At 45.5% G+C, this 25801-nt stretch overlaps 1 protein-coding gene and 1 long non-coding RNA gene across 2 annotated transcripts; both read right to left on the bottom strand.

The window, feature by feature from the left end:
* Positions 1-9363: 9363 nt before the first annotated feature.
* LOC125512884 (uncharacterized) lies at positions 9364-13446 on the bottom strand. The gene is made up of 7 exons (XM_048677953.2): positions 13113-13446; positions 12631-12868; positions 12352-12542; positions 11386-11621; positions 10678-10921; positions 10463-10570; positions 9364-9579 (listed from the first exon to the last, which is right to left on the bottom strand). The coding sequence occupies exons 1-7, from the start codon at positions 13329-13331 to the stop codon at positions 9514-9516; spliced, it is 1302 nt and encodes a 433-aa protein (XP_048533910.1). The 5' UTR covers positions 13332-13446; the 3' UTR covers positions 9364-9513.
* A 7652-nt stretch (positions 13447-21098) lies between these two features.
* Positions 21099-23779, bottom strand: LOC147966500 (uncharacterized). Its single transcript, XR_015608951.1, has 4 exons — positions 23115-23779; positions 22455-23023; positions 22197-22380; positions 21099-21409 (listed from the first exon to the last, which is right to left on the bottom strand). It is a non-coding gene; the product is annotated as an uncharacterized LOC147966500 (long non-coding RNA).
* Positions 23780-25801: the final 2022 nt, after the last annotated feature.

The raw sequence follows: 25801 nt of genomic DNA, 5'->3' as shown, positions 1-25801 counted from the left end.
TTTAATTCTACTTGCTTTTAGGTTAGCAAAATTATAAACTTTCTGTTAGTGCCATTAGTTTTAGAAAAAATATAAACTTTCTATTAGTGCCATTAGTTTTCAAATTTGAATAGTTAAAATTTGAATTCTTTGAAAATTGTTTGAATCACAAGTTTGTGATTAACTTACTAAAAAAATGAGAATAGATGCGCTTATAGAGAAAATTCAACCTAAATTCCTAGTAAATTTCTATGAATTTCAGAGAAATTCACTATGAATTTAGGTTAAACTTTTCTCTATTAGGGCATCTATTTTCACTTCGAGAGGAGCTCAACAAGGCAGAGAGGGAAGGGCTTATAAACCGGTGTGAGCCCCCTTCGGTTGGCGAGGTGGGACTAAACTCTGCCCGCAACGAGGACCAACCCTTTAGTCCCGGTTTGTGGCACAAACCGGGACTAATGGTCATGGGCCAGGGGCGAACCATAAGACATGAAAGCATTTCAAATGAACTCTGAAAAAGTTGAAAGTTGGGATGGTATCATAATTTCACCCACATAGCATGTGCATGTACAACACGGACAATGGTAGCATGTTCGTGTGTTACAAAGTTGGCATGGTATCATCATAATAGTTGCGGGAGAAAGTCTTCACTTTTTCTTCGCTTGTATCATTTGCTTATTGCGCCGTAACCATGGATAATCTTCATTGTTTATCAGGATGCTTGGGTCAGCCTTGACATTGAAGGGAGGAATTTCATGAAACTTTTCATAATCTTCAGACATGTCTGTCTTGCCGTCCACTCCCAGGATGTCCCTTTTTCCTGAAAGAACTATGTGGCGCTTTGGCTCATCGTATGATGTATTCGCTTCCTTATCTTTTCTTTTTCTCGGTTTGGTAGACATGTCCTTCACATAGATAACATGTGCCACATCATTGGCTAGGACGAACGGTTCGTCAGTGTACCCAAGATTTTTCAGATCCACTGTTGTCATTCCGTACTGTGGGTCTACCTGTACCCCGCCGCCTAACAGATTGACCCATTTGCACTTAAACAAAGGGACCTTAAAATCAGGTCTGTAGTCAAGTTCCCATATGTCCACTATGTAACCATAATATGTGTCCTTTCCGCTCTCGGTTGCTGCATCAAAGCGGACACCGCTGTTTTGGTTGGTGCTCTTTTGATCTTGGGCGATCGTGTAAAATGTATTCCCATTTATCTCGTATCCTTTGTGAGTCAATACAGTCAAAGATGGTCCCCTGGACAACAAGTACAACTCATCACAAACAGTGTTGTCACCTTTGAGACGTGTTTCCAACCAACTACTGAAAGTCCTGATGTATTCACATGTAATCCAGTCGTCGCACTGCTCCGGGTGTTTGGAGCGCAGACTGTTCTTGTGTTCATCGACATATGGGGTCACCAAGGTAGAGTTCTGTAGAACTGTGTAGTTTGCTTGAGACCAAGAATATCCGTCCCTGCATATTATTGAGTCTCTTCCAAGAGTGCCTTTAACAGTCAGTCTCCCCTCATATCGCGATTTAGGGAGACCTATCTTCTTAAGGCTAGGAATGAAGTCAACACAAAACCCGGTAACATCCTCTGTTTGATGGCCCATGGAGATGCTTCCTTCTGGCCTAGCGTGGTTACGGACATATTTCTTTAGGACTCCCATGAACCTCTCAAAGAGGAACATATTGTGTAGAAATACGGGCCCCAGGATGACAATCTCGTCGACTAGATGAACTAGGACGTGCGTCATGATATTGAAGAAGGATGGTGGAAACACTAGCTCGAAACTGACAAGACATTGCGCCACATCACTCCTTAACCTTGGTACGATTTCTGGATCGATCACCTTCTGAGAGATTGCATTGAGGAATGCACATAGCTTCACAATGGCTAATCGGACGTTTTCCGGTAGAAGCCCCCTCAATGCAACCGGAAGCAGTGGCGTCATAATCACGTGGCAGTCATGAGACTTTAGGTTCTGAAACTTTTTCTCTGGCATATTTATTATTCCCTTTATATTCGACGAGAAGCCAGTCGTGACCTTCATACTGAGCAGGCATTGAAAGAAGATTTCTTTCTCTTCTTTCGTAAGAGCGTAGCTGGCAGGACCTTTATACTGCTTCGGAGGCATGCCGTCTTTTTCGTGCAAACGTTGGAGGTCCTCCCGTGCCTCAGGTGTACCTTTTGTCTTCCCATACACGCCCAAGAAGCCTAGCAGGTTCACGCAAAGGTTCTTCGTCACGTGCATCACGTCGATTGAGGAGCGGACCTCTAGGTCTTTCCAGTAGGGTAGGTCCCAAAATATAGATTTCTTCTTCCACATGGATGCGTGTCCCTCAGCGTCATTCGGAACAGCTAGTCCACCGGGACCCTTTCCAAAGATTACATAGTGTAAATCATTGACCATAGCAAGCACATGATCACCGGTGCGCATGGCGGGCTTCTTCCGGTGATCTGCCTCGCCTTTGAAATGCTTGCCTTTCTTTCGACATTGATGGTTGGTCGGAAGAAATCGACGATGGCCCAGGTACACATTCTTCCTGCATTTGTCCAGGTATATACTTTCAGTGTCATCTAAACAGTGCGTGCATGCATGGTATCCTTTGTTTGTCTGTCCTGAAAGGTTACTGAGAGCAGGCCAATCGTTGATGGTCACGAACAGCAACGCCTTAAGGTTAAATTCCTCCTGTCTGTGCTCATCCCACGTACGTACACCGTTTCCATTCCACAGCTGTAAAAGTTCTTCAACTAATGGCCTTAGGTACACATCAATTTCGTTGCCGGGTTGCTTAGGGCCTTGGATGAGAACTGGCATCATAATGAACTTCCGCTTCATGCACATCCAAGGAGGAAGGTTATACATACATAGAGTCACGGGCCAGGTGCTGTGATTGCTGCTCTGCTCCCCGAAAGGATCAATGCCATCCGCGCTTAAAGCAAACCATACATTCCTTGGGTCCTTTGCAAACTCATCCCAGTACTTTCTCTCGATTTTTCTCCACTGCGACCCGTCAGCGGGTGCTCTCAACTTCCCATCTTTCTTTCGGTTCTCACTGTGCCATCGCATCAACTTGGCATGCTCTTCGTTTCTGAACAGACGTTTCAACCGTGGTATTATAGGAGCATACCACATCACCTTCGCAGGAACCCTCTTCCTGAGGGGCTCGCCGTCAACATCACCAGGGTCATCTCGTCTGATCTTATACCGTAAGGCACCGCATATCGGGCATGCGTTCAGATCCTTGTATGCACCGCGGTAGAGGATGCAGTCATTAGGGCATGCATGTATTTTCTCCACCTCCAATCCTAGAGGGCATATGACCTTCTTTGCTGCATATGTACTGTCGGGCAATTCGTTATCCTTTGGAAGCTTCTTCAATATTTTCAGTAGCTTCTCAAATCCTTTGTCAGCCACAGCATTCTCTGCCTTCCACTACAGCAATTCCAGTACGGTACCGAGCTTTGTGTTGCCATCTTCGCAATTGGGGTATAACCCTTTTTTGTGATCCTCTAACATGCGATCGAACTTCAGCTTCTCCTTTTGACTTTCGCATTGCGTCCTTGCATCGACAATGACCCGGCGGAGATCATCATCATCGGGCACATCGTCTGGTTCCTCTTGATCTTCAGCAGCTTCACCCGTTGCAGCATCATTGGGCACATCGCCTGGTTCCTCTTGATCTTCACCAGCTCCCCCCGTTGCAGCATCACCGTATTCAGGGGGCACATAGTTGTCATCGTACTCTTCTTCTTCGCCGTCTTCCATCATAACCCCTATTTCTCCGTGCCTCGTTCAAACATTATAGTGTGGCATGAAACCCTTGTAAAGCAGGTGGGAGTGCATGATTTTCCGGTTAGATTAAGACCTCGTATTCCCACATTGAGTGCATGGACAACACATAAAACCATTCTGCTTGTTTGCCTCAGCCGCATCGAGAAACTCATGCACGCCCTTAATGTACTCGCGGGTGTGTCTGTCACCGTACATCCATTGCCGGTTCATCTGCGTGCATTATATATAATTAAGTGTCCAAATTAATAGAAGTTCATCATCACATTAAAACCAAAGTGTATACATAGTTCTCATCTAACAACATATAGCTCTCCAGAGCATCTAATTAATTAAACCATACATTGAAACTATGTAAAACATTTCAATGCGAAAACAAATGCGATCATAATCGCAACCAAGGTAACAATTGATCCAACGGCATAATGATATCAAGCCTCGGTATGAATGGCATATTTTCTAATCTTTCTAATCTTCAAGTGCATTGCATCCATCTTGATCTTGTGATCATAGACGACATCCGCAACATACAACTCCAATATCATCTTCTCCTCCTCAATTTTTTTTTATTTTTTCCTTCAACAATAGGGTCGGTTGGCATTTTTTCCTTCAACACGCCCTTAATCTTCAAGCGCATGGCATTTTTCCTTCAACAAATTTAACCTCTCGACAATAGGGTCGGTTGGCATTTCCGATTCACATACATCCTACATAAATAAAATCTATGTCACGTTGATCGGCATAATTTTCATAAACAATAAATGAACCAATAGTTATAAATATAATATATATACCACATCCGAATCATAGACAGGACGAGGGCCGACGGGGGCGGATACCAAAACCATCGCACTATATAAGATGCAATAATAAAAGTAAGAAATAATACAAGTATCTATGTAAACATACAAGTAAGAATATTTTTCCTTTCAGAAAGAAGATAAGAACAAGAGGCTCACCACGATGGTGCCGGCGATGAGCTCAGCACGGGTGATCGACGGCGGTGAAGACGGGGACGGGGCGTGACGGACCGCTAAACCTAGACAAATATTATAGAAAATGGAGCTTGGAGGTCGAGCTTGGAGAGGAGAAAGCTTAAGTAGTGTGGCTCGGGCATTCCATCGAACACCTTGTGTGCATAGGAGGTGAGCTAGAGCACCACCAAGCCCTCTCCCCCTCGGCCAGAGAAAAACAGAGCACTGGGATGCTCTGCTCGCGAGCGAGGGGTATATATAGGCACCTCACTGGTCCCGGTTGGTGACATGAGCCAGGACTAAAGGGGAGCCTTTGGTCCCGGTTCAAGCCACCAACCGGGACCAATGGTGGTGGGCCAGGAGCGAGGCCCATTGGTCCCGGTCATCCCACCAACCGGGACCAAAAGGTCCAGATGAACCGGGACCAATGGCCCACGTGGCCCGACCGACCCCCTGGGCGCACGAACCGGGACCAATGCCCACATTGGTCCCGGTTCTGGACTGAACCGGGACTAATGGGCTGACCCGGCCTGGACCAAAGCCCTGTTTTCTACTAGTGCTTGGACATCTTCCGAACAATTATATTTGGTGGATAGCTACCATGATCTATGCCAAATATTTGAGGGCCCCTAATTGGATATGCACATTTACAAATAAAAAAATACATCTAAATTAAAACCATAAGAATGTTCCGGCTAAGTATCGATGAGTTGTCTTATATTTTTTAATTCTAAGGATATTGATTAATTGATCCAATGGTTTCTTTGTGAGGAAAATCCTCAAACTAAAATTTAGGAAACTATTACAACATTAATTACAAAAATAAAATGTCACGTTGTGCACTAGTATATTTGCATGCTCAAGATGTGAAAAAGAATATGTCTCTTCATACTTAGTAGCCCGGTTTTGTGTTAATTAACACTAAATATAATATGAAAATTATACAATTTAGTGATGGAGTTTATGTTAAAGAGTGAGTTATATAAAATCATATAAGTATAAAAGTTTAATATAAATAAATAAGATCTACATTACACTACAACAGAACGTTTAAAACTGCTCTTCAAATGTGAGACATTATGCAATTGTGAAAAAATAATTAATTAAAATAAACATATTTAATTTTGGAGGGTAGGATACACTTAAATGATTCTTGACGGTTTTTATTTTTGTAGGATTTTTAGCTGATTAGATCTCACATAATATTTCTTAATCAGTGAAACTAATTGTAAAATAAAATGAAGAGGAATAGGTAACTAAATTTTTTGTACACTGAATGAGAGAAAACTTAAGATTGTCTCAAATGAAGATTTCATGAACATGAACAATGGTACTCTTGCCAGGATGAACACCATTTTTGTTTACCACGTTGAAAAAGAGCTATGGTTATTTGCATGATCAAATTTAACAATATTTTGAAAGAAAAACTTTAGGATTTTGGTGGGACACGTAAGGGGACCAATGGTTAGCCCAATGTGGGGAGAACCAAGCACTTAAGCCACCTCGGAAGCATGGTTACAAACTCGTTTTCCAAAATGGCTCCACTGGCTTCGCCACACCCACTACTTTTATGATTGAAATAACATTTTTTCCCTAGTGCAAGGAAGGTTTTTATGGAATGCACAACAATGGTTGCTATCATTGTGTTACCTTTTGCCAGAGGTGAGATGTCTTCACTGTCTCTATTTAACGGTGTTATTGCTTGATCACTTCGATGATAAATTGTCAACGTAAGGAAATTAATAAAAAATCATTTAGGCACATTTTATGTTTTTCATCATGTTTTATCTAGATGATTACTCTAAACAATATTTATTTAAAACAAAATTCCCTGTCATCAACATATACTATGTTTCCATAAACATTCTCATGTTTCTAAACATCAAATTATTTGTTAGTGATTCCTACGGCAACACGCATGAGATCATAGTAAAGTAAGTTATTGAGAACTAAGGAGTTTGTATCACTATTTTAGTAAAAGTTCTTGTTCGTTATTTCTTAGCAACATAATCATATGAAAAAACAAGAGATAAAGTTACACCTTGAAAATGTATCTGATTTTTTTCTTGTATATGACAACAATAGGTAGTTGATGCTTTCGGCACACTAAAGATGATGCACTTGCATTTGCAAGGGCTGCTATGCTAGTTTCAATAGTAATCACAAGCAAAATACTTGCATGTCTTACATAACAAAAGTACAAAACTTTGCAGCAAGATAGACATTATGGCATATATGTATCTTCGACAAGCTTTTCAATGGGGAGAATGAGAGTTCTACCATTGAACTGGACGACTCCTTTGGTGAGACCAGCATGCGTTTTAATTTGTGCGTCTTATCCAGGAGTCTGAGGTCAAGGAGGCTTTAAAAAGGATGAAAGGAGGCAAGGCGATTGGCCATGATTGTATCCCCATTGAGGTGTGGAAAGGCCTCGGGGACATAGCGGTAGTATGGCTAACCAAGCTTTTCAACCTCATTTTTCAGGCAAACAAGATGCCAGAAGAATGGAGATGGAGTATATTAGTACCAATCTTCAAGAACAAGGGGGATGTTCATAGTTTTACTAATTACCATGGAATTAAGCTGATAAGCCATACAATGAAGCTATGGGAGAGAGTCATTGAGCACCGCTTAAGAAGAATGACAAGCGTGACCAAAAATCAGTTTGGTTTCATGCCTGGGAGGTCGACCATGGAAGCCATTTTCTTGGTACGACAACTAATGGAAAGATAGAGGGAGAAAAAGAAGGACTTGCATATGGTGTTCATTGACTTGGGAAGGCCTATGATAAGATACTGAGGAATGTCATGTGGTGGGCCTTGGAGAAACACAAAGTCCCGGCAAAGTACATTACCCTCATCAAGGACATGTGCGATAATATTGTGAAAAGTGTTCGAACAGGTGATGTCGACACTGGTGACGTCCCGATTAACATAGGACTACATCAGGGGTCAGCTTTGAGCCCTTATCTTTCTGCCTTGGTGATGGATGAGGTCCCAAGGGATATACAAGGAGATATCCCATGGTGTATGCTCTTTGCGGATGATGTGTTGCTAGTTGATGATAGTCGGACAGGGGTAAACAGGAAGTAAGAGTTATGGAGACAAACCTTGGAATCAAAAGGGTTTAGGCTTAGTAGAACTAAAACCGAGTACATGATGTGCAGTTTCAGTACTACTAGGTGTGAGGAGGAGGAGGTTAGCCTTGAGGGGCAGGTGGTACCTCAGAAGGACACCTTTCGATATTTGGGGTCAATGCTACAGGAGGATGGGGGTACTGATGAAGATGTGAACCATCGAACCAAAGCCGGATGGATGAAGTGGCGCCAAGGTTCTGGCATTCCCTGTGACAAGAGAGTGCCACAAAAGTTAAAAGGCAAGTTCTATAGGACGGCTGTTCGACCCACAATGTTGTATGGCGCCGAGTGTTGGCCGACTAAAAGATGACATGTTCAACAGTTGGGTGTGGCGGAGATGTGTATGTTGAGATGGATGTGTGGCCACACGAGGAAGGATAGAGTCCGGAATGATGATATACGAGGGTAGCACCGATTGAAGAGAAGCTTGTCCAACATCATCTGAGATGGTTTGGGCATATACAACGCAGGCCTCCAAAAACTCCAGCGCATAGCGGGCGGCTAAAGCGTGCGGAGAATGTCAAGAGAGGCCGGGGTAGATCGAATTTGACATGGGAGGAGTCCGTTAAGAGAGACCTGAAGGATTGGAGTATCACCAGAGACCTAGCTATGGACAGGGGTGCGTGGAATCTTGCTATCCATGTGCCAGAGCCATGAGTTGGTCACGAGATCTTATGGGTTTCACCTCTAGCCTACCCCAACTTGTTTGGGACTAAAGGCTTTGTTGTTGTTGTTGTTGTTGTTGTTGTTGTGTATCTTCATATATATATACGTCTGATTTATAAATTTTCAAGTGTCTAGAATCAAGAAATCCCACATTACAGCTACAAGTCCACATTCCATTGTTGCAGTATGGCCTTGCAAACATGGTGCGAGGTGGCAGTGCCAGGGATGCTGATCGGCGGTGCAGATGGCCGGGTCATGTTCAATGATAGTGAGGGCTTGTTGTAGCCATGGAGGTGCAGTGTAGGCTCATGGTGTATTGTCTGGGGCCAGTGGTCATGTCAAAGATTTACCATTGACAAACACTTGCATCGAAGGCATGGGATCGCCGGAGCGTTTCAATGAGATGTTGGTGGTACCATCTCTTCTCGCCATTTGAGCTACGATTGACGTCTCAATGGAAGATCTTTGGCGGCTAGGCTACTTGCATATGTGTGCATGTTTAGTCCGCGTGGTTGTGTCCACGTTCGGATCATGTGCGATTGCATTATGGCTGGACACTTGCTCGGCCTGGATTATCGTTGCTCCTTTTTTTCTAACCGTCTTGATGTAGCTTCGGTCTTGTATGACTTTGCTAGTCGGTGGTTCGATTTTTGTTGTGTGCATTCGTGTTGACTGTGTGCATCTTAGCTATGTAGAGGCCGGGTGTGTGCTTTTTGTGTTTGTATCCTCTTGATGCTCCATATTGAGCTAATAAAATCCACCCTTTGTCGAAAAAACTCCACATTCCATGTCGCACATGCAGAAATGATTGTTCAAATAATAAAGATGGTTATTTAAATTTATTATTAGACAATAGTGTAAACATGAATACATGATCACGCATTACTTTAGATATTTGACGTTGTGGTGCCCTTGTACCGCCTTGGTCTTGTGCTAACATATATGGTCCCCTGTACGTTCATCTCAGAACATCCGGAAATCTTCTCAACTTTGGTCCATTCCCCAGGCGTTTTGGCTTTATATCCTGTGTTAACAAATGAAATGTCATGCACTGGAGTTGTAAATAAAAATACTCATAACACTGAAAATGCCTATGAATGAAGGAGATACTCTACTACTGACATGTTCTACCTTACAAGCTAAGCAAACTACTACTCCCTTCGTTCCTAAATATTTGTCTTTCTAGAGATTTCAACAAATGACTACATACGGAGCAAAATGAGTGAATGTAGACTCTAAAATATGTCTATACATCCGTGTATGGTAGTCCATTTGAGATCTCTAAAAAAACAAATATTTAAAAACGAAGGGAGTACTTTCTACTACCGACTAAGCTTCGCCGCCAATATGCATGCTGGATATTTTTGCTGCTAGCCCTGATGCTTCAAGTGATACCAGTGAATATCGCTTCTCTTGCCAACATACACCGGTCAAGATCATTTATTCTTAGGCAACGAGATTATTTGCAACAGAAACATGGGTAGTCTATATACAATTATACATATCTAGTACTATTACTACTACTACTACTACTACTACTACTACTACTACTACTACTACTACTCCTTCAGCCTGTTACTGATTAGACTGATGTTTCCATTGAGTAACTGTGCACTCTTTAGGATGCAAACCTAGCAGTATCGACATTGATTTGATGTGATACAAAAACCTCTACACATATCTCTACTAATTGTCAATGGCTCAATGCACACCACTATTTGGTTTCCTCAAAAAAAAAGTTGCAAAAAAAGCTTAAGGTATATCCAAGATTAGACGAAAGGCATGAACCACAACCTTGTTATATTCTTATTAAGAAAATGAAAACTAAAAGGCCCAAGAATTAACAGATATGATTCACATGGTTTAAAATGTCCAGAAGACAGTTTGTTGCGGCCAGTACATGATACCTGGTCGAATATCGCTGTAGGGATGGCAAGTGTTGCCACTGCATTAGGGGCGTCTACTATTCCAGATATCCTACCTTCACATGGACAGCATGACAGTAAAATATAGACCTGCATACAACCCAAAGTCAAGAACATTTGATAATATCCCTCTTACATGATATAGACCTGCATACGACCCAAAATACATTGTGATAGTTAATAATCCTAGTGCCTACCTGCTCCTTGGAGTACCCAAATCTAGAAAGGTACTCAATGGCGTTGAGAACTGCACGCTTGTAGGCAACTGATGCATCAAGGAAATGTTGTTTCCCTGACTCATCCACGCTGATGCCCTCGAAGACTAACCATTCCGAGAAACGCGGCTCCACCGGACCTATCTCAAAGATAGGATTTACATGAAGTGGTGATGGACCAACAGGAGTCAGGTATTCCTTCATGCCACCTCTTATGATCTCACACCTACGTGAAATAAATCATTAGAGTTTCACAAGCACGCCGTGAGAAGTAAATCATATAGACAATTCTTTTGTTATGCAACTAGCAAATTCAGCAACTCATGTAAGCTTAATCAACTGAGAATTGCAGTTTGTTAGGCTTAGGTACGATATAAGTTGATAATGTGGTGAAATATAGCTATGCACTAGTATCTGTTTCTCTCTACGCTCTGCCCCATCTGAATCTGACAGGTTTCAAGCAAGCAGCTGTTAAGACTCAAGATGCTTCCTGCTACTGTGCCAACCTAGTTTCTTGATAAAGAATGTTGAAACTTAACAATGGGAATTTCTATTACATTAATGGATCTAGGTTGTCCAGTAAACAACTACTCCTGAGATACCACTCATACCAGTCGCATTTAGAATGTAGTTAGTGTGACAACTGACAAGTATTGAAAAGTGTAGAGAAGAACAAATTAAGGTAATTACTTTAGCTCAAGGAATCCACTCATTTCTATTGCTCCGCAAAATGAAACTTCACCGTCTCCTTGGGAGAAGTGCATATCACCAGTACTCAAATTTGCTCCTTCAACAAATACCGGTAGATAAACCTTGGAACCTCTGCCTAGATTCTTTATGTCACAGTTTCCACCATTCTCTCTTCCAGGAATTGTTCTTGCTGCTTCATTTGCAATTTTTTCCCATTCAGCAGTCCCTTCCTGGGTCTGCAGAACATTGCATGCCTTGTCAACATAGCTCTTTGACCATATATAAACAAAGTATCGATGAACATATGGGACTTGAGGTTGTTTGGATTGCTAATTATATGAAGCTGACCACTGAATCTGATTTGTTTTCCTGGCTGGCAATTCAATTTTGTGGAGTATATTCTGTTAATCTGTTCAGTCTACCTATGCCGGCGGTGGTGCTATTTTTTGTTGTTAACCTTTCGCAAACTGTTCTTTGACTCCGTGTCGTGGTGGTTAGCCAGACTTGGTCTATCACCTCTGTAACGAGTGTTTATTAGAGGATTAGAGATCTTCTCAACTGCATCAAATCTGAACTACTCCCTCCGTCACGGTTTAGAAGGCGCGCTTGGAAATTCTCTGGGACCTAGGTGGTTATCTATTGGTTATGGGATGGGCTAAAAAATAGCATTCACACTACGCATGCATATAGAAATAGTATATCAGAGTACTAATTAGCTACTAGAAATAAATGTAATGTGCCCTAAACCTTGTCTATTGTGGAAATGCACGCAAATTTAACTGTGCCTTCTAGGAAGTAAAACCAAGTCATTTATTGTGGGACAGGGGGAGTAAATAGTATCTGCGTCCAAAAACTATTATACTGGAATTATGGGCCATAAAACAAGATTAATCCTTTTTTATTCATTTTTCGAGAAAACGCAAGCTTGCATCTCAGATGCATCGGCAGAAAGGAAGCACGTCATACCTTCCCAAGTAAGCAGTTGTGGGAGATTGGTAAGCTAGCAAGGGGTCTCTGGTGTAGAACTTGACACAATTTCAGAGACTCATGACCCGCCTCGACCAATTCTCTTTCCCTTTGGTTCCATATATTGAGAAGCTCAGCTGACGGTGCAGTTCCCACTATACCAGGATGAGTTAACCCCGGAAATCGAACACCTGGTATGCACAAAATGAACTCATTTAAATGATCCAAAGCTCATAAATATGATTCATTTAAAGTAGTATATATAGCAGCAACTTGTACCTGGTATCTGAGGGGAGTGCGCGTAAATTCCTTCGAAATACCAAATGGCTTTCCTTGCACTCGGGAAGTGGTCAGTTAAGAACCCACCTCCATGCTCCCTGTCAAATGTTCCAGTATAACCCCACTCGTCACCAGGAAGCGGGCCGAGGTTGCAGATCTCCACGGCAAGAAGATCACCCGGTGAAGCTGGAACCCCTTCCGCATCGACCACTCTAAGGGGGCCGCTGAGATAGTGAGGCTGTGGAAAACCCATATTCAGTTTGTTGGCACAATTAAAACTTGCTTTTATTTGATGCACGCATGAGAGAAATCCTACTCTACTAGAATAAACAGAACATCAAACCATAGTCAATGAACATGAGCAACTTCCAAATCCGATCTAGCAACATTGAACGATCTTCGGCGCCTTGTCTAACGAATCTGGCAACTATGCATGACACAACATTTCATCCATAAAAGTAAGTAAATGCATATATACTTACAGCTGCAAAATCCAGAGATTTGATATCGTCCGCCGAGTCATCATCTTTAACTTGCCCTCCGGTGCAATCGACCATCTCAACACGGAATAATTCCCCTTGAGTCACATCGGCGACCGGAGGGATCTCCGGGTGCCAGCGGTTGTGGAGAGGAACCTCCTGCTCCCATGGCTTCTTCTTTACATCTATGGGCACTACAAGCCTGGGAGTGAGAGGAGCCATGTTAATTTGTTATGCCAGCTTGAGAGTTCGGAGCTTCATCGTCCCTTTGTAAGGCACCCTTACTACACGCATTAATTCCCGGAAAATGGCGACGTGTGGCCGGCCCAGATGGAAAATCTTTGAATGCATTCAGGCGTTGTGTGTGTAGGTGGTGCGTGCAGCCTTGCAAGTGCAGCACATGCAAGCGCAGCCAAAGCTCGCTGATGCAGCACGTCTGGATGTATTGTCACGTCACCCACCGTTTACGACCGGTTCAGCGGTACTGCAATAATGCAGCCGGCGGCGGGTGGCGTATTGTTCGTTGTCTCACATGCGTCTATGAATTACTGTTGGGCAAATAAGCCGAGGCGCCACCGCGGCGGACATGTCGAGCACGTGTATGGGCGCGTCGGGCCCGTGGCGGGGTCGCGTGTGTGTGCGTCTGAGAAACATGGGGGTGCGCGTGTGTGCGTGATCCCAGTGCGTAGGATTAGGGCCAGACCATTGGTGAGGAGTGCGGGGTGCTCGTGTGCGTTTTGTTGGAGGCCCGCCGTGAGCAGCGCGTGTTGGAGCGTGTCGTGGTCACGCGCGAGGCAGGCGGATCGCGGGCGTGAGGGAGAGGGAGCGGGGGTGCGTGCCCGGGCGCTGGCTCTGGGTATAAGACCCGCATGGTGATTATTGTAACGGCGTGGTGTGGTGCTCGAGTTCGAGCTTGAGTGAAACGGCTGTTGTTGCGGCCGTGGCATTCATGCGCCGGCAAAATCCACTGTCTACCCGCGTCTCCTTCTTCTTCCTTCCTTCTTCTACCTCGGTTCGTGTCACAGAGAGCGAGAGCGATAGGTAGAGACCAGCAAGGGCGAGTTAGGGTTTAGGGCGGTAACAACATTTGGTACCAGAGATGCTAGTATTTAATTACGTTTCACCCCGCACAGCACACATACGCTTTATATTTATAAATCTTGTTCAAGAATTTGTCCGATTAATCAGTTAACTACTTGCCAATTAATCCCTACTCATAGGGTCATCGAGTAGCCGATAAACTGATAAATCGTTCAATTAATGAATCAACTTGCCGATTAGCCTATTAATACTCTACTCGTCAGCTAACCGAACAGCTACCAGTTAACGATTTCAACAAGAATGTTTACAAATTGTTGAAAGTGAAACTGGATTTATAGTGTTCAACTGGATGGGATAATGGGCACGACATGATTCGGCATGTGTGTGCCCTCAAATTGAAACGGTCAGGCTGGCCTTCTGGTCGAGTCTCGACATATATTCTTAGTATATCACCATCGCCGGCCAGCCGGCCGACCGGCCGGCAAGGCGATGATTGGATCCTGGCTGATTAAGAATTCGCCGCTACTGCTCACTGCATCCGGTCAGCAGAATGGCCGCCGCTCCACCCCTCGCCAAAACAAACAGGCAAAACCGTTATTTATTGATCAATCTTTGACTAGCTAGCACGTACAAACAGGCAAAACAAACAGGATTTGTGGATAGTGCGATCGGAATGACAAACACACGGCCGCTGAAAAAGAAGAAGATGCATGCACAGAAATCAGGGGTTTACTCCTTAAAGATGGGTTCCGGTGCAGCATCCCATCCCAGACAAGAGAAAAGTCCACATTTCAACCTTCAACTAACCATTCGGTTCGATTTACGACCCTCAACTCCGAAACCATTCGAATTACACCCTAAACTTACCACATGATTCAAAATACAACCCTTGTCTTGGTTTTTGGCTGGTCAACCGGTTTTGACCGTAGTCAAAACTGACTGGACATGCCAAGTCAGCAGCCCATCTAACCTAGTCTCTCTCGATTCATCTTCTCATCTGAGCCCAAGCCCAGTCCCCCGCTGCTGCTGCCGCCTGGCACGCCTTCACCCTGACCCACGGCCGCCGTGCCCGCCTCCCCGCCGCACACGGCAGCGGCCGGCGACTGTAGCGGCCGACGAGTGGCGGCGTTGCACCTCCTCCGCGTGGGCCCCGAGCCCGAGTCCTCCGACCCACACCTCCTCTCACAGCGGTGTCCGCCGCCGGTGAGCAACACGTGGCGGCGCTGCACCTCCGCCCCGCTGGCCCCGAGCCCGACTCCCTCACCATCGCCCCGGTCCAGAAACAATTATGTCATCGCTCGACGCCATGGTCACAAGCAGCGTCGCGTCCCCAAGCCTACCACGCCATGCGCCCATGCCCCGGCGCCCGCCATTGATGACGAGGTGGATGCCTCTGAGCTTCCTTTGCCTTCCTGACATCGATGCCATCATCGGGGTGAGCTCCCGGTCCTCCTCGACCTCTCCCCTCGCTCTCCCGCTGTCGCCGCCGGACCACGCGGAAACTGGATCAGGGTGGAGGCATCCCAGGCAGAGATGGTGGCGGCTGCTCTGGTGGGATGGGGCGGGGCTCAAGCTGGCTTGCGGGTAGGGCGAGGCGGCGAAGATGCAGCGGCTTCGTTCGCCAGTCGCCGGTGGTGGCCGGAGTCAGGTGCGGCGAGGCGGCGGGCACAGCGGCGGTGGTGACTCTGTTGTGGGAGCAGAAGGTGGTCGGATTGAGTGGAGACAGAGGTGGCCGATCCATTTTTTTATCCTACTGAGGTGGTCTGCTTAGTCAGCACTGACTGCAGTCAAAACCGGTTGACCAGCACAAAAACGAGACCAGGGTTGTCTTTTGAACTTTATGGTAAGTTGAGGGTATAATTTGACCGGTTTCGTAGTTGAGGGTTGTAAATCGAACCGCGTGGTTACTTAAGAGTTGAAATGTGGACTTCTCTCCCAGACAAAGCCCAACATGGCAAACTTATGCAGTCAAACAGGGCACACGACCCCGATTTCCATTAGACATGGCAAAGTCCTGGCCCAATTTCCATTCTGATAATGGAAACAGAACAACCTTCTGACTAACCATGACATAGCAGGAATTCAACCTACTGGGAACTGTTCTGGTGATCTGCTGGCTTACACTAAGGGTTTGTCTAGGTCTTAGTCGATTTAGACTTCATGAAGTTTCAGTCGACTTGGACTTCGCGAAGTCTAAGTCAAGTGACGTCATCTCTAAACTAGTCACAGATTAATTTCCCTTCGCTTGGCTGGAGTTCGCATTCCCTGTTGGCCTGCGTTGGCCTGTGTTGCCACACCACGTGGGCTGTTGTTGGGCTGTATTGCTTTTTCCCTTTTTTATTTGTGCTTTTTACTGGATCGCCAGAACATTGTCCCATTAGGTGTATTGCTATACAACACGATGTAGTTCGTATTTTTTTACACTAGCGTTGCTAATGCTTTGTTCCTTCTTTTCTTTTCATCTTGTTATTTTTTCCTTTATTTATCATTTTAAAAAATATTGTTTTTATTTTTAAATGATAAAGAAATCTTTAATGTAACAAAGAAAATAAATAAGAAAACAAACAAAATGAAAAGAAGAAGACAACTTAGTTTCCTGTGATCAACAGATAAGCAACTATATGCGTCCGACTAATGTGCACATGTGCATCATTTTCGTTCTCTTTTTTTGCATGTTGTCTAGCTTTCCGTTCTATGTCCTGGGTTTTCTGATTTAATTTTTCCTGTTGTTTGTTCAATGTTTTTATTATATTTCATTTTTAGTTACATGTTCACCAAAAAAAGGAAGTACATTTTTGCATTCGTCGTTATACTTCAGAAAAAGTGTCTGTACATTTCAAAAATGTCCATCGTGTATTGATAAAATAGTTGTGTAATTATAAAAATATTCACCATATATTTTAAAAATATAAAAATGTATTTTTAAAATATTCACCGCGTATTTAAAAAGATAATAAAGGTGTAGGGGACGGCTAGTTGCTGGTACTTGTATCCCTTGTTGTGGGTCATGTTACACCATGTAGTTACAGTTGAGATATGGCATGCAATAGTTTTTTCATAAAAAATTGGCAGAACGCCACTAAGTTGCAGTCGTGTTGAAAGAATGCAGTTGCAGCCAGGATCCACAGTTGAAGTTGCATTCCTAGTGTCTGACATGCAATTGGTCCAACCCCTCTCCCGCTGCCCCCTCTGACAAAACAAAGGTCCAGTTGCAACCAATGTTGGGGGACATGCAGTTGCGGTCTGGTGCGGCCCTTGAAGTTCGGGGCTGTTGTCGGGCTTGCAACTGGCCCACCCTCTCGACAGAGCAAAGAAGTCCAGTTGTGGTCGGGTTACAAGACATGTAGTTGCGCTCGGGTGAGATACTTGTAATTGCATGCCTAGTGTCAGACATGCAACTGGCCCGCCCCCTCTCCCGTCGCCCCCTCCGACAAAACAAAGATCCAGTTGCAACCACATTAGGGGACATGCAGTTGCGGTCGGTTGCGGCGCTTGTAGTTGCGGGGCTGCTGTCAAGCTTGCAACTGGCCCGCCCCCTCCGACAGAATAAAGAAGTCTAGTTGTGGTCGGGTTACAAGACATGCAGTTGCGGTCGGGTGCGACACTTGCAGTTGCATTCCTAGTGTCGGACATGCAACTGGACCGCCCCCTCTCCCGCCGTCGCCTTCGACAAAACAAAGGTCTAGGTGCAACCATGTTGGGGGACATGCAGTTGCGGGGATGTTGTCGGGCATGCAACTGGCCCGCCCCCTCTACCGGCACCCCCTTTGACAGAACAAAAAAGTTCAGTGGCGGTAGGGCTAGAAGACATGCAATTGCGGTCGGTGCGACACTTGCAGTTGCATGCCTAGTGTCGGACATGCAACTGGCCCGCCCCCTCTCCCGCCGCCCCCTTTAACAAAATAAAGGCCAAGTTGCAACCATGTTGGGGACATTGCAGTTGCGGTCGGGTGCGGCGCTTGCAGTTGCGGGGCTGTCGTCGGGCTTGCAACTGGCCCGCCCCCTCTAGCGGCGCCCCCTCCGACAGAACAAAAAAGTCTAGTTGTGGTCGGGTTACAAGACATGTAGTTGCAGTCGGGTGCGACACTTGCCGATGCATTCCTAGTGTCGGACATGCAACTTGCCCATCCCCTTCGACAAAACAAAGGTCCAGTTGCAACCATGTTGGGGGACATGCAATTGCAGTCAAGCGCGACACTTGCAGTTGCATGCCTAGTCTCAGATATGCAACTGCCCCCTCTCCCGTCGCTCATCTAAAACAAATATTAGTTGCACTCATTTGAGTAGACATGCAATTGCACTCGAAGACGACACTTGCAGTTGCATGCCTAGTGTTAGACATGCAACTGCGTGTCTCTCTAGCCGTCCTTCGATAAAACAAGGTTAGTTGCAGTCGAGGGCGACACTTGAGTTGCATGCCTAGTATCAGACAAACAACACCATCTCTCACCACCCACCACCAAAGAACACCAGGTGACCCTTCCTCATATTGTTGTCTGCAACAAAGCTTCTCCACCATCTTCCATATGTTGCACTTTGTTAAGGACCCTCACTCTGCACTGTACGATCATGAACTGGCCTCAAAATGTGAGATTCTCTCCCATTTATGTTGTTGGAACGACCACTTTCGTTACATTTTACAAGCTATTTTGTTGAAGACACACAAAAAAGTAAAAAAATATCATGACAAATAACTTAAAAATAAGATTAAAAGATAAAAAAATTAAAAAATAGTTTTGCTGAGTTAGCGCTGCATTTTTAAACTCCCATACATAGATGCCAAAACCGTTACACTTACTCTTATGGTTGCAACGGTCCAAACATACTTCATACGCCATCTCTTGAGCGCATAAAATAACAAAAAATAGGGATATTGACAGACATGCAACTACCCCATCCCCGACGAGACATTACATAGTTGCATGCCTAGTGGTAGACATGCAATTGCGTACCAACTATCCCCTCCCCTGATGAAACACCATATAGTTACAGTCGGGTTGAAGACGTACAGTTGTAATCGAGGCGGCTTGTCGTTCCATGTTTAGTGATAGACATGAAACTATGCCCCTCACCCTTGACAAAAACACCACTGAGTTGCAGTCGCATTGAAGACATGCAACTGCAGTAGGGTGCAATTGAGCAACCACAAATTTCAAAATAAAACTATTTTTAACAAAAAATATTTAAAACAAAATTACAATTTTTTTATTCTTTAATAAAATAAAAATGAAAATGAAAATACAATTGAGACAAATAATCAACGCAACAAGGAACACGGGCAAAAAAAATTAAACAAATAATCAATGCAGTCACATGTGGATGGATGTACATGTAGCTGATAGTATGATTTTAAAAATGACAAAAATAAATGTGAACAATTATGAATTAATAAAATATAAAAAATGAAAAATGAAAAAAAAAACACAAACATACTTCAAAGAAAGAATTATGAGAGAAAAGAGAACAAGAAAAGAATGAGAGGAATGGAAATAAGTAATAATTTCAAAAGAAGCAACAAAAATAAAATTCAAAAGGAAAACTATCCTTGAAATCCAAAATGAATTGGCTCAAGCCATTTTGAAAAAAATATAAACAATATTGCGACCAGAAAAAGGAAATGCAACACAAATTTGCACCAATCTTGGTGCATAGATTAAATGGTTTATCATATAACCAAATCTTATATGAGCAAACCTTGACATACATCATGGAGGAAAATAAAAAAACGTGGAGAAAAATTAAGAGTGTGCATTGATCATGACATGCTAAAAAATATAGGAAAAGACACTGAGCATGGAGGACACACATGCTAGTCTAGTAGAAAAAATGAGAAAAAACAAGACAACACGCTTCCTCTTTGCACCTTGCACGGTCTATTTCTAACCACAACCCAACAAATAAACAAAAAGAAACAACTGTTCTGGTGATCTGCTGGCTTGCACTAAACATTCAACACACCCAGGTTTTTTTTTCAAGAAATGGACCGGAAGGTAGAAAGCGAGAAAACTAAATGCAGCGATAAGGGCCAGCAAAGGACCGCCCTTGCAGACTAACAAAAGGCTTTACGCCTACAGTACGACCGAGCCCACATCTTAGCTGCCTTGAGTGGTGGAAGCAGCAAGGCCTGGTGCGACACCTACACAGGAAGCAGTGGCTGCGGAGTGCGGATCCTTCTGGAAACTGAAAACTGCACAAAACATGACAATGCACAATAAAGGCCTCTTTGATTCGCAGGATTGTCAAAATGAAGGAATAAGAAAAATGCAGGAGTATGATGGCATGTCCCATAGTATCTTATAGGATTTGAAAGAATGTTTGATAGTGCAAGAAAAATAAAGGAATTCTACAAAGAGGTTTGAGTGGATGGAAATTTTCCTCCAAAATGTACAGATGGAACCTATGGAAAAATTCCTAAAGATGTCAATCCTACGAATCAAACGGGCATCGCAGGAAAAAATCCTAAGGGTTCAAATCCTCCAAAAATCATATGCAATTCCTTGGAATCAAAGGAGCCCTAAGCTTGGTACCAAGATGCCCTCGATTGATGTACACAGAAGAATAGCTTGCCAAACGGCAAAATTCCTTGTTTTCTTTTCTTTGCAAAAAACTGTCCTTAAACAGTTGTTTTGGACTACAGCAGCATGCAGTCCAGTTATACTGAAGGATAACGGAAACCGAATATTTAACGCATTCATAAAGGGTGTCACACTCTCTAACGCGAGAGAAACTCATGCAGTCAAACCCGGCACACGGACTCGAATCCATTAATATTGATTATGGAACATATCGATGCTCTGACCATGATCATATATTTCATTTTCTATTCTAGTCCAGACGGCACTGTTCTGTCTAAACTCCATCAGCGTCTCTCAAACCGTCCCGCAAAAGAGAAAAATGGTACTAGCTCCAATTCAAACACCGAAAACGGAAACATATCGATTCTCCAGCCCAATCCCCATTTCACCATTTCTTGCTAACATAAATGTAGTCATGTTCCGACCAACCATGACAAGTCACGAGTTCAACGGACCGTTTGTTGAATTGCACCAAACAACAAACAAAGCTAATTTCCAGCACAGGACCAAAAGATAGAAAACAAGAAACTAATGCAAAGATAGAGGCTAACACAGGAACACCATAACAGACTAGTTCTGAGAAACACAAAAGGCTTTAAGCGAGCGGGCATCTCAGGCGCTGTCAATGGAGGCAGCAACTAGGGCCACAGCAGCAGTTATATGGAGGCTTCTGGAAACTGAAATCTGCACAAACCACGACAATTCCCAATAAGTTCAGTTTCGAGAGGAGAATAGCTTTTTCTGGAAACTGAAATATGCACAAACCACGACAATTCCCAATAAGTTCAGTTTCGAGAGGAGAATAGCTTGGGTAGCAGTTTGATGTAGATGAACTATCATCTAACTTGACCAAATTTCTAAATAAAAATTACTTAAAGTGTGACCATGACCAAATTACTGATTTTTATACTTAAAGTGTCCTTGGCCAAATTTCTTCGTTAACACGGAGTTTAGTCATGTGAGAGCAAGATATATATGCCCATTAAGATGACTCAAGACTCAAGAGGCCTTCAAGCTCAGTAGTGTGGCATGCACCATCAATCTCTATTAATCAAACTGAGAGCAGGCTATGAACAATAATGAAACTGCAAACAATGAGGCCAAGGCAGTTTCTCCTCGCTCCCATCAGTTCAAGATTCACAGTGAAATGGAATCTATGATTAGCAGAGATGAACTCCATTTCAAGACGTGAAAAACTGCCATTTCATTTTAACACCCCAAGAAAAATGTGTGGCCACTATCATATTGTCACCAGTAAATTACAGAGTAATTAATTTTGATGAAACTGAAGAGCCATTTTGAAATCAACTAGCATGCAATCCCATTATTACTGAAGGATAATATATATTGAATATCAATGTATTTGTCAAGGGGTCAAACACTCTAGTTGATGTGTAATTAAAGTAGACATGATAGAAGTAGGAAGATTGTAGGAACATAGGAAGCATGAAGAATGACAAAGCTAACTTACACTCTGAGAGAGAATATGGGTCCTTGATGCTGATGTGATCACGAAGGACACCACATGTACTCAAGATCTTCAAAATTTTATGGATTCCCTCATCAATCTTTCGACATTCAATGACAACCATAAGGTGCGCAGACACAAACAGTTGTTCTATTGTTTCTAGGGACCCTGTTGCTCCTGTGAGGATCTATATAATATAAAACATTTAGTAAGACAATAGCACATACGTGACAATACCTTTAAGGTATATACAGAATATACCTCCGTATTATCAAGCTGAAGAGTGAACATCTCAAGAATTGGAGTGCTGGAGAATGCAAACTAGGTCAATAACCCTAATCCACTCGTTGAGTAAGAGAGTCTTTAATTTTTCAAATATGGGGCACCGTTCTAAATCTCATTCGTAGATATGCTGCGCACACTGCAGATGAATGAAAATGAACAGTGAAACTTTAGAAAACGACATGATTTAAGTTGGTAAAAACTTTGGGTAAATAATTTAAATAATATTAACTAATAAAAATATAAAACTGCATGTAAGCCCCAGAAATAACCACCAAGCCACTATGTTATCAATTCGTTACTTTGAGACCCACTGGTATACATAAAAGTACCAAACTGGCAGTGAAACTAAGCAATTTGCTTCTTTTTTTCTAGAATACAAGCAACTTGCTTATATGCATTCCTTTGTGCATACGCGTGCTGCCGCGAGCGGCGAGGACCCCTTCCGCGTCCTCCCTGACGAACTCCTCTAGCATGTGATATCCTTTCTGCCGTCCGACGACGCCCTGCAGACTTGTGTGCTCGACACCCGGTGATGGGGAATCCTTCTGTAGGAGAGGACAGAAATGAGCAGGCCAATCAGTAGGTCGAAACCCTAGGTCGAATCGAATGTACGGCCGCCAAATCCGTGAATCTCACCTCAACCATCGAAGCCCTAGGCGCCTCAGGCTGAAAAATGTAGGCATCACCTCACCTCAGCTCGCGGACAGACGGAAGCGCGGGTCGCCGGCGACCGCGTGTAGTGGCAGATCTGGGGTGCTCCTCCGCCGCGTGCCCGCCCACGAACCCCTCGCCAACTTCCCCCTCCACGCGCGTTGGGCGGGTACAGGCTACGAGCGAGCGGCCGACGGTAAGCCCTCTCTTCCTTCGCATCGGAGTGGAAGGGGAGCGCCGGAGGCCGGTGCAGAGGAAGAAGGGGGTCGCGGCTGGGGCGCGGTCGCAGGCACGGGGGATGGAAATGGAATGGGGGTCGACGGCGCGCCTTCACCCGTCGCCAGTCAGTCGTCGCAAGAGCGAGTCGCGGCTCGGAGAGACGAGAGAGAGGAAGCAGAGGAGGTTGTGCTGCTCACTCTCCAGTCGCAACGGGTCAAGGCGGCCGGACTTGTCACACGTGGAGGATCGGAACCACGTGTATGCCACCTAGCTAGCACCTGACGTGCGGGGCCCACAACGAACCGGTCAGTTTTAATTTGAATCGGCTTAGGCCAACTCCACCGCGCGATCCCAAACAGACGTCCGTTTTGGCCGGATTTTGTCCCTTTGAGGCGCCGATGAGTTCGCCCGTGTTCGCCTCTGTCCGTTGGGTTGTGCGTACGCCCACCGCGCGGCCGCACCCCAAAACTTGTCCGTGTTTAAAAAAACATAAAAACTTAAACAAAATGACTTAAAAGGTAAATAAACGCAGTTTAAAGAACTTAAAACTTAAGTTAGGGTCCATGGCCACAAAACGGCCTAGTTTCACGTCCAACTTGACATAATTAAACATAAAAAGAAAAAAAAAAGGCCGCCGCCAGCGCGCTCGTGCCCGTGCCGTCGATGTCGTCGCCGTCTTTAGTGGCCGTCGGTGTCGTCGTCGTCGCTGACGAGGTCCACGTAGGCCGGCGGCGTCCAGAAGTGGGCCGGCGGTGCGTGGTAGACGGGGGTGGGCTAGACGGCGGGAGGTGCCTGCACGACCTCCTCCCGTGGCGATGCCTCCCGCTCCTGTGACCGTGGCAGAGTGGCGCACCAGTTGACGCCCACGGCGGCGGCCATCTCCGGAGCAGTGCAGGACCAGCCCCACCCCTGGCCCAGCAGGCCCGGGTGGAACGCGGCCACCGGCTCCTCCTCCGTCGCCTCCTCCCTCCTCTCCTCCACCATTTGCAGCTCGGGGAAGGCGACGTCGCCGGCGGCAGAGAGTGCCATCGTCTCCTCCAAGTCGTCCCATTGGCGCTCGTCGTGGGTGTATATGGAGTCGTCCATGACACGCTGCACGAGCCGGGCCTCCTCCTCCGCTGTCATGCGAGGAGGTGGAGGTGGTGACGGAGACGGGGAAGGCGACAGCGTGGGCGTGAGGCCGCGCACGCGCGTACGCCCGCGCACCTCTCGACGTGGCCGCCGCTGCCCCGACACCGTGCCGACGAAGTATGAAGCGCGGCACGTGTCGTGCTCGTCCTGGAGCCACGTGTCCCAAAGGGAGGAATCCGGGGCGTACCTGGTGTCGTGGTACAGGTCGTCGGGGAGGAGGCGGCGGCGGCTCGATCTCATCGCGGCGCGCGCGGCCGCTCGCCGGCACAGGCAGGATCGGGACCCGGTCGGCGCTAAGGTGCCAGCCGTTGGGGAGGTGGACGTCGCTCCACGGGACCGGCGTCCTCGTCTCCCAGTACCTCCGGCACAAGTCCACCGCGAGGTACTGTCGGTCGCGCTCGCCGGCGGGCCTAGGGTTGATGGTGAAGGGGGCCGATGCGGGGGCTCGATGGAAGGAGCGCGGCGGAGACACGGGCTCCTCCTTCTTCACCGAGCTGCGGCGGCGCCCCGAGGAGGAGCCGGCCTCACGGTCGTGCTTCCCCTTGCGGTTCCAGAAGCCCATGGCGAGGTGGCCGGCCGGCGAGCTCGAGGACAATGGAGGGCTAGGGTTCGGGGCTGTCGGGTTTCGAGGAGGCCGCGGGGTGGCGTGGGGCAGTGTGGACGACGACCCGTCCACGCTTTCCACTTAAAGAAGGACGGCGACCGTTCGACGTGCAGATGACAGGTGGGGCCACCCGCTCGTGCGCATTGATGTGGGCGGGTGGGAGATAGGTGGCCGCCTGCCACGCGGCCCCGACGCGGACGTGGCGCGCGTCCGTTTGGTGTCCGTCATGACCCAAACCCGGCGCAAGTTTGCGCTCGAAATGGGTCGGCCCGGACACAAAACGGACAAGATGGGTCCGGGCCGTCGCGCGCTGGGCCGCCTCCTTTGTCTGTTTTACCCCAAACGGACGGGGCCGGACATGATAGGGTCGCGCGGTGGAGTTGGCCTTACCCTGGTTCAAAACTAAAATGAATCCTGCTTAAATACTTTTTTTGCATGAATAAACCTGCTTAAATAATACTCCCTCCGTTCACAAATATATGCGTTTTGGATATTTCAAAGTCTCGACTTAAACTGCTCCAGTACTAGTTCCACAGTCCGAGAAATAAAGTCAAGGCACACAATTTGTGAACCTAGTGAAGAACCGCTCAAAAAACTCGACAATCCTTGCCCTTATATATCTCTAGATATCAAACAACATACTCAGCACAAGATGACCAGAATCAGAACAAATATAGAAAGTTTCCTGGCTTCAAGACCAAGATGAAACATTGAAACG

The sequence above is a fragment of the Triticum urartu genome, chromosome 6A (genome assembly GCF_056163025.1).
Source record: "Triticum urartu cultivar PI428250 chromosome 6A, HENAU_Tu73, whole genome shotgun sequence".
Lineage (NCBI taxonomy): Eukaryota > Viridiplantae > Streptophyta > Magnoliopsida > Poales > Poaceae > Triticum > Triticum urartu.
This window is presented reverse-complemented; position numbering and strand designations above follow the sequence as displayed.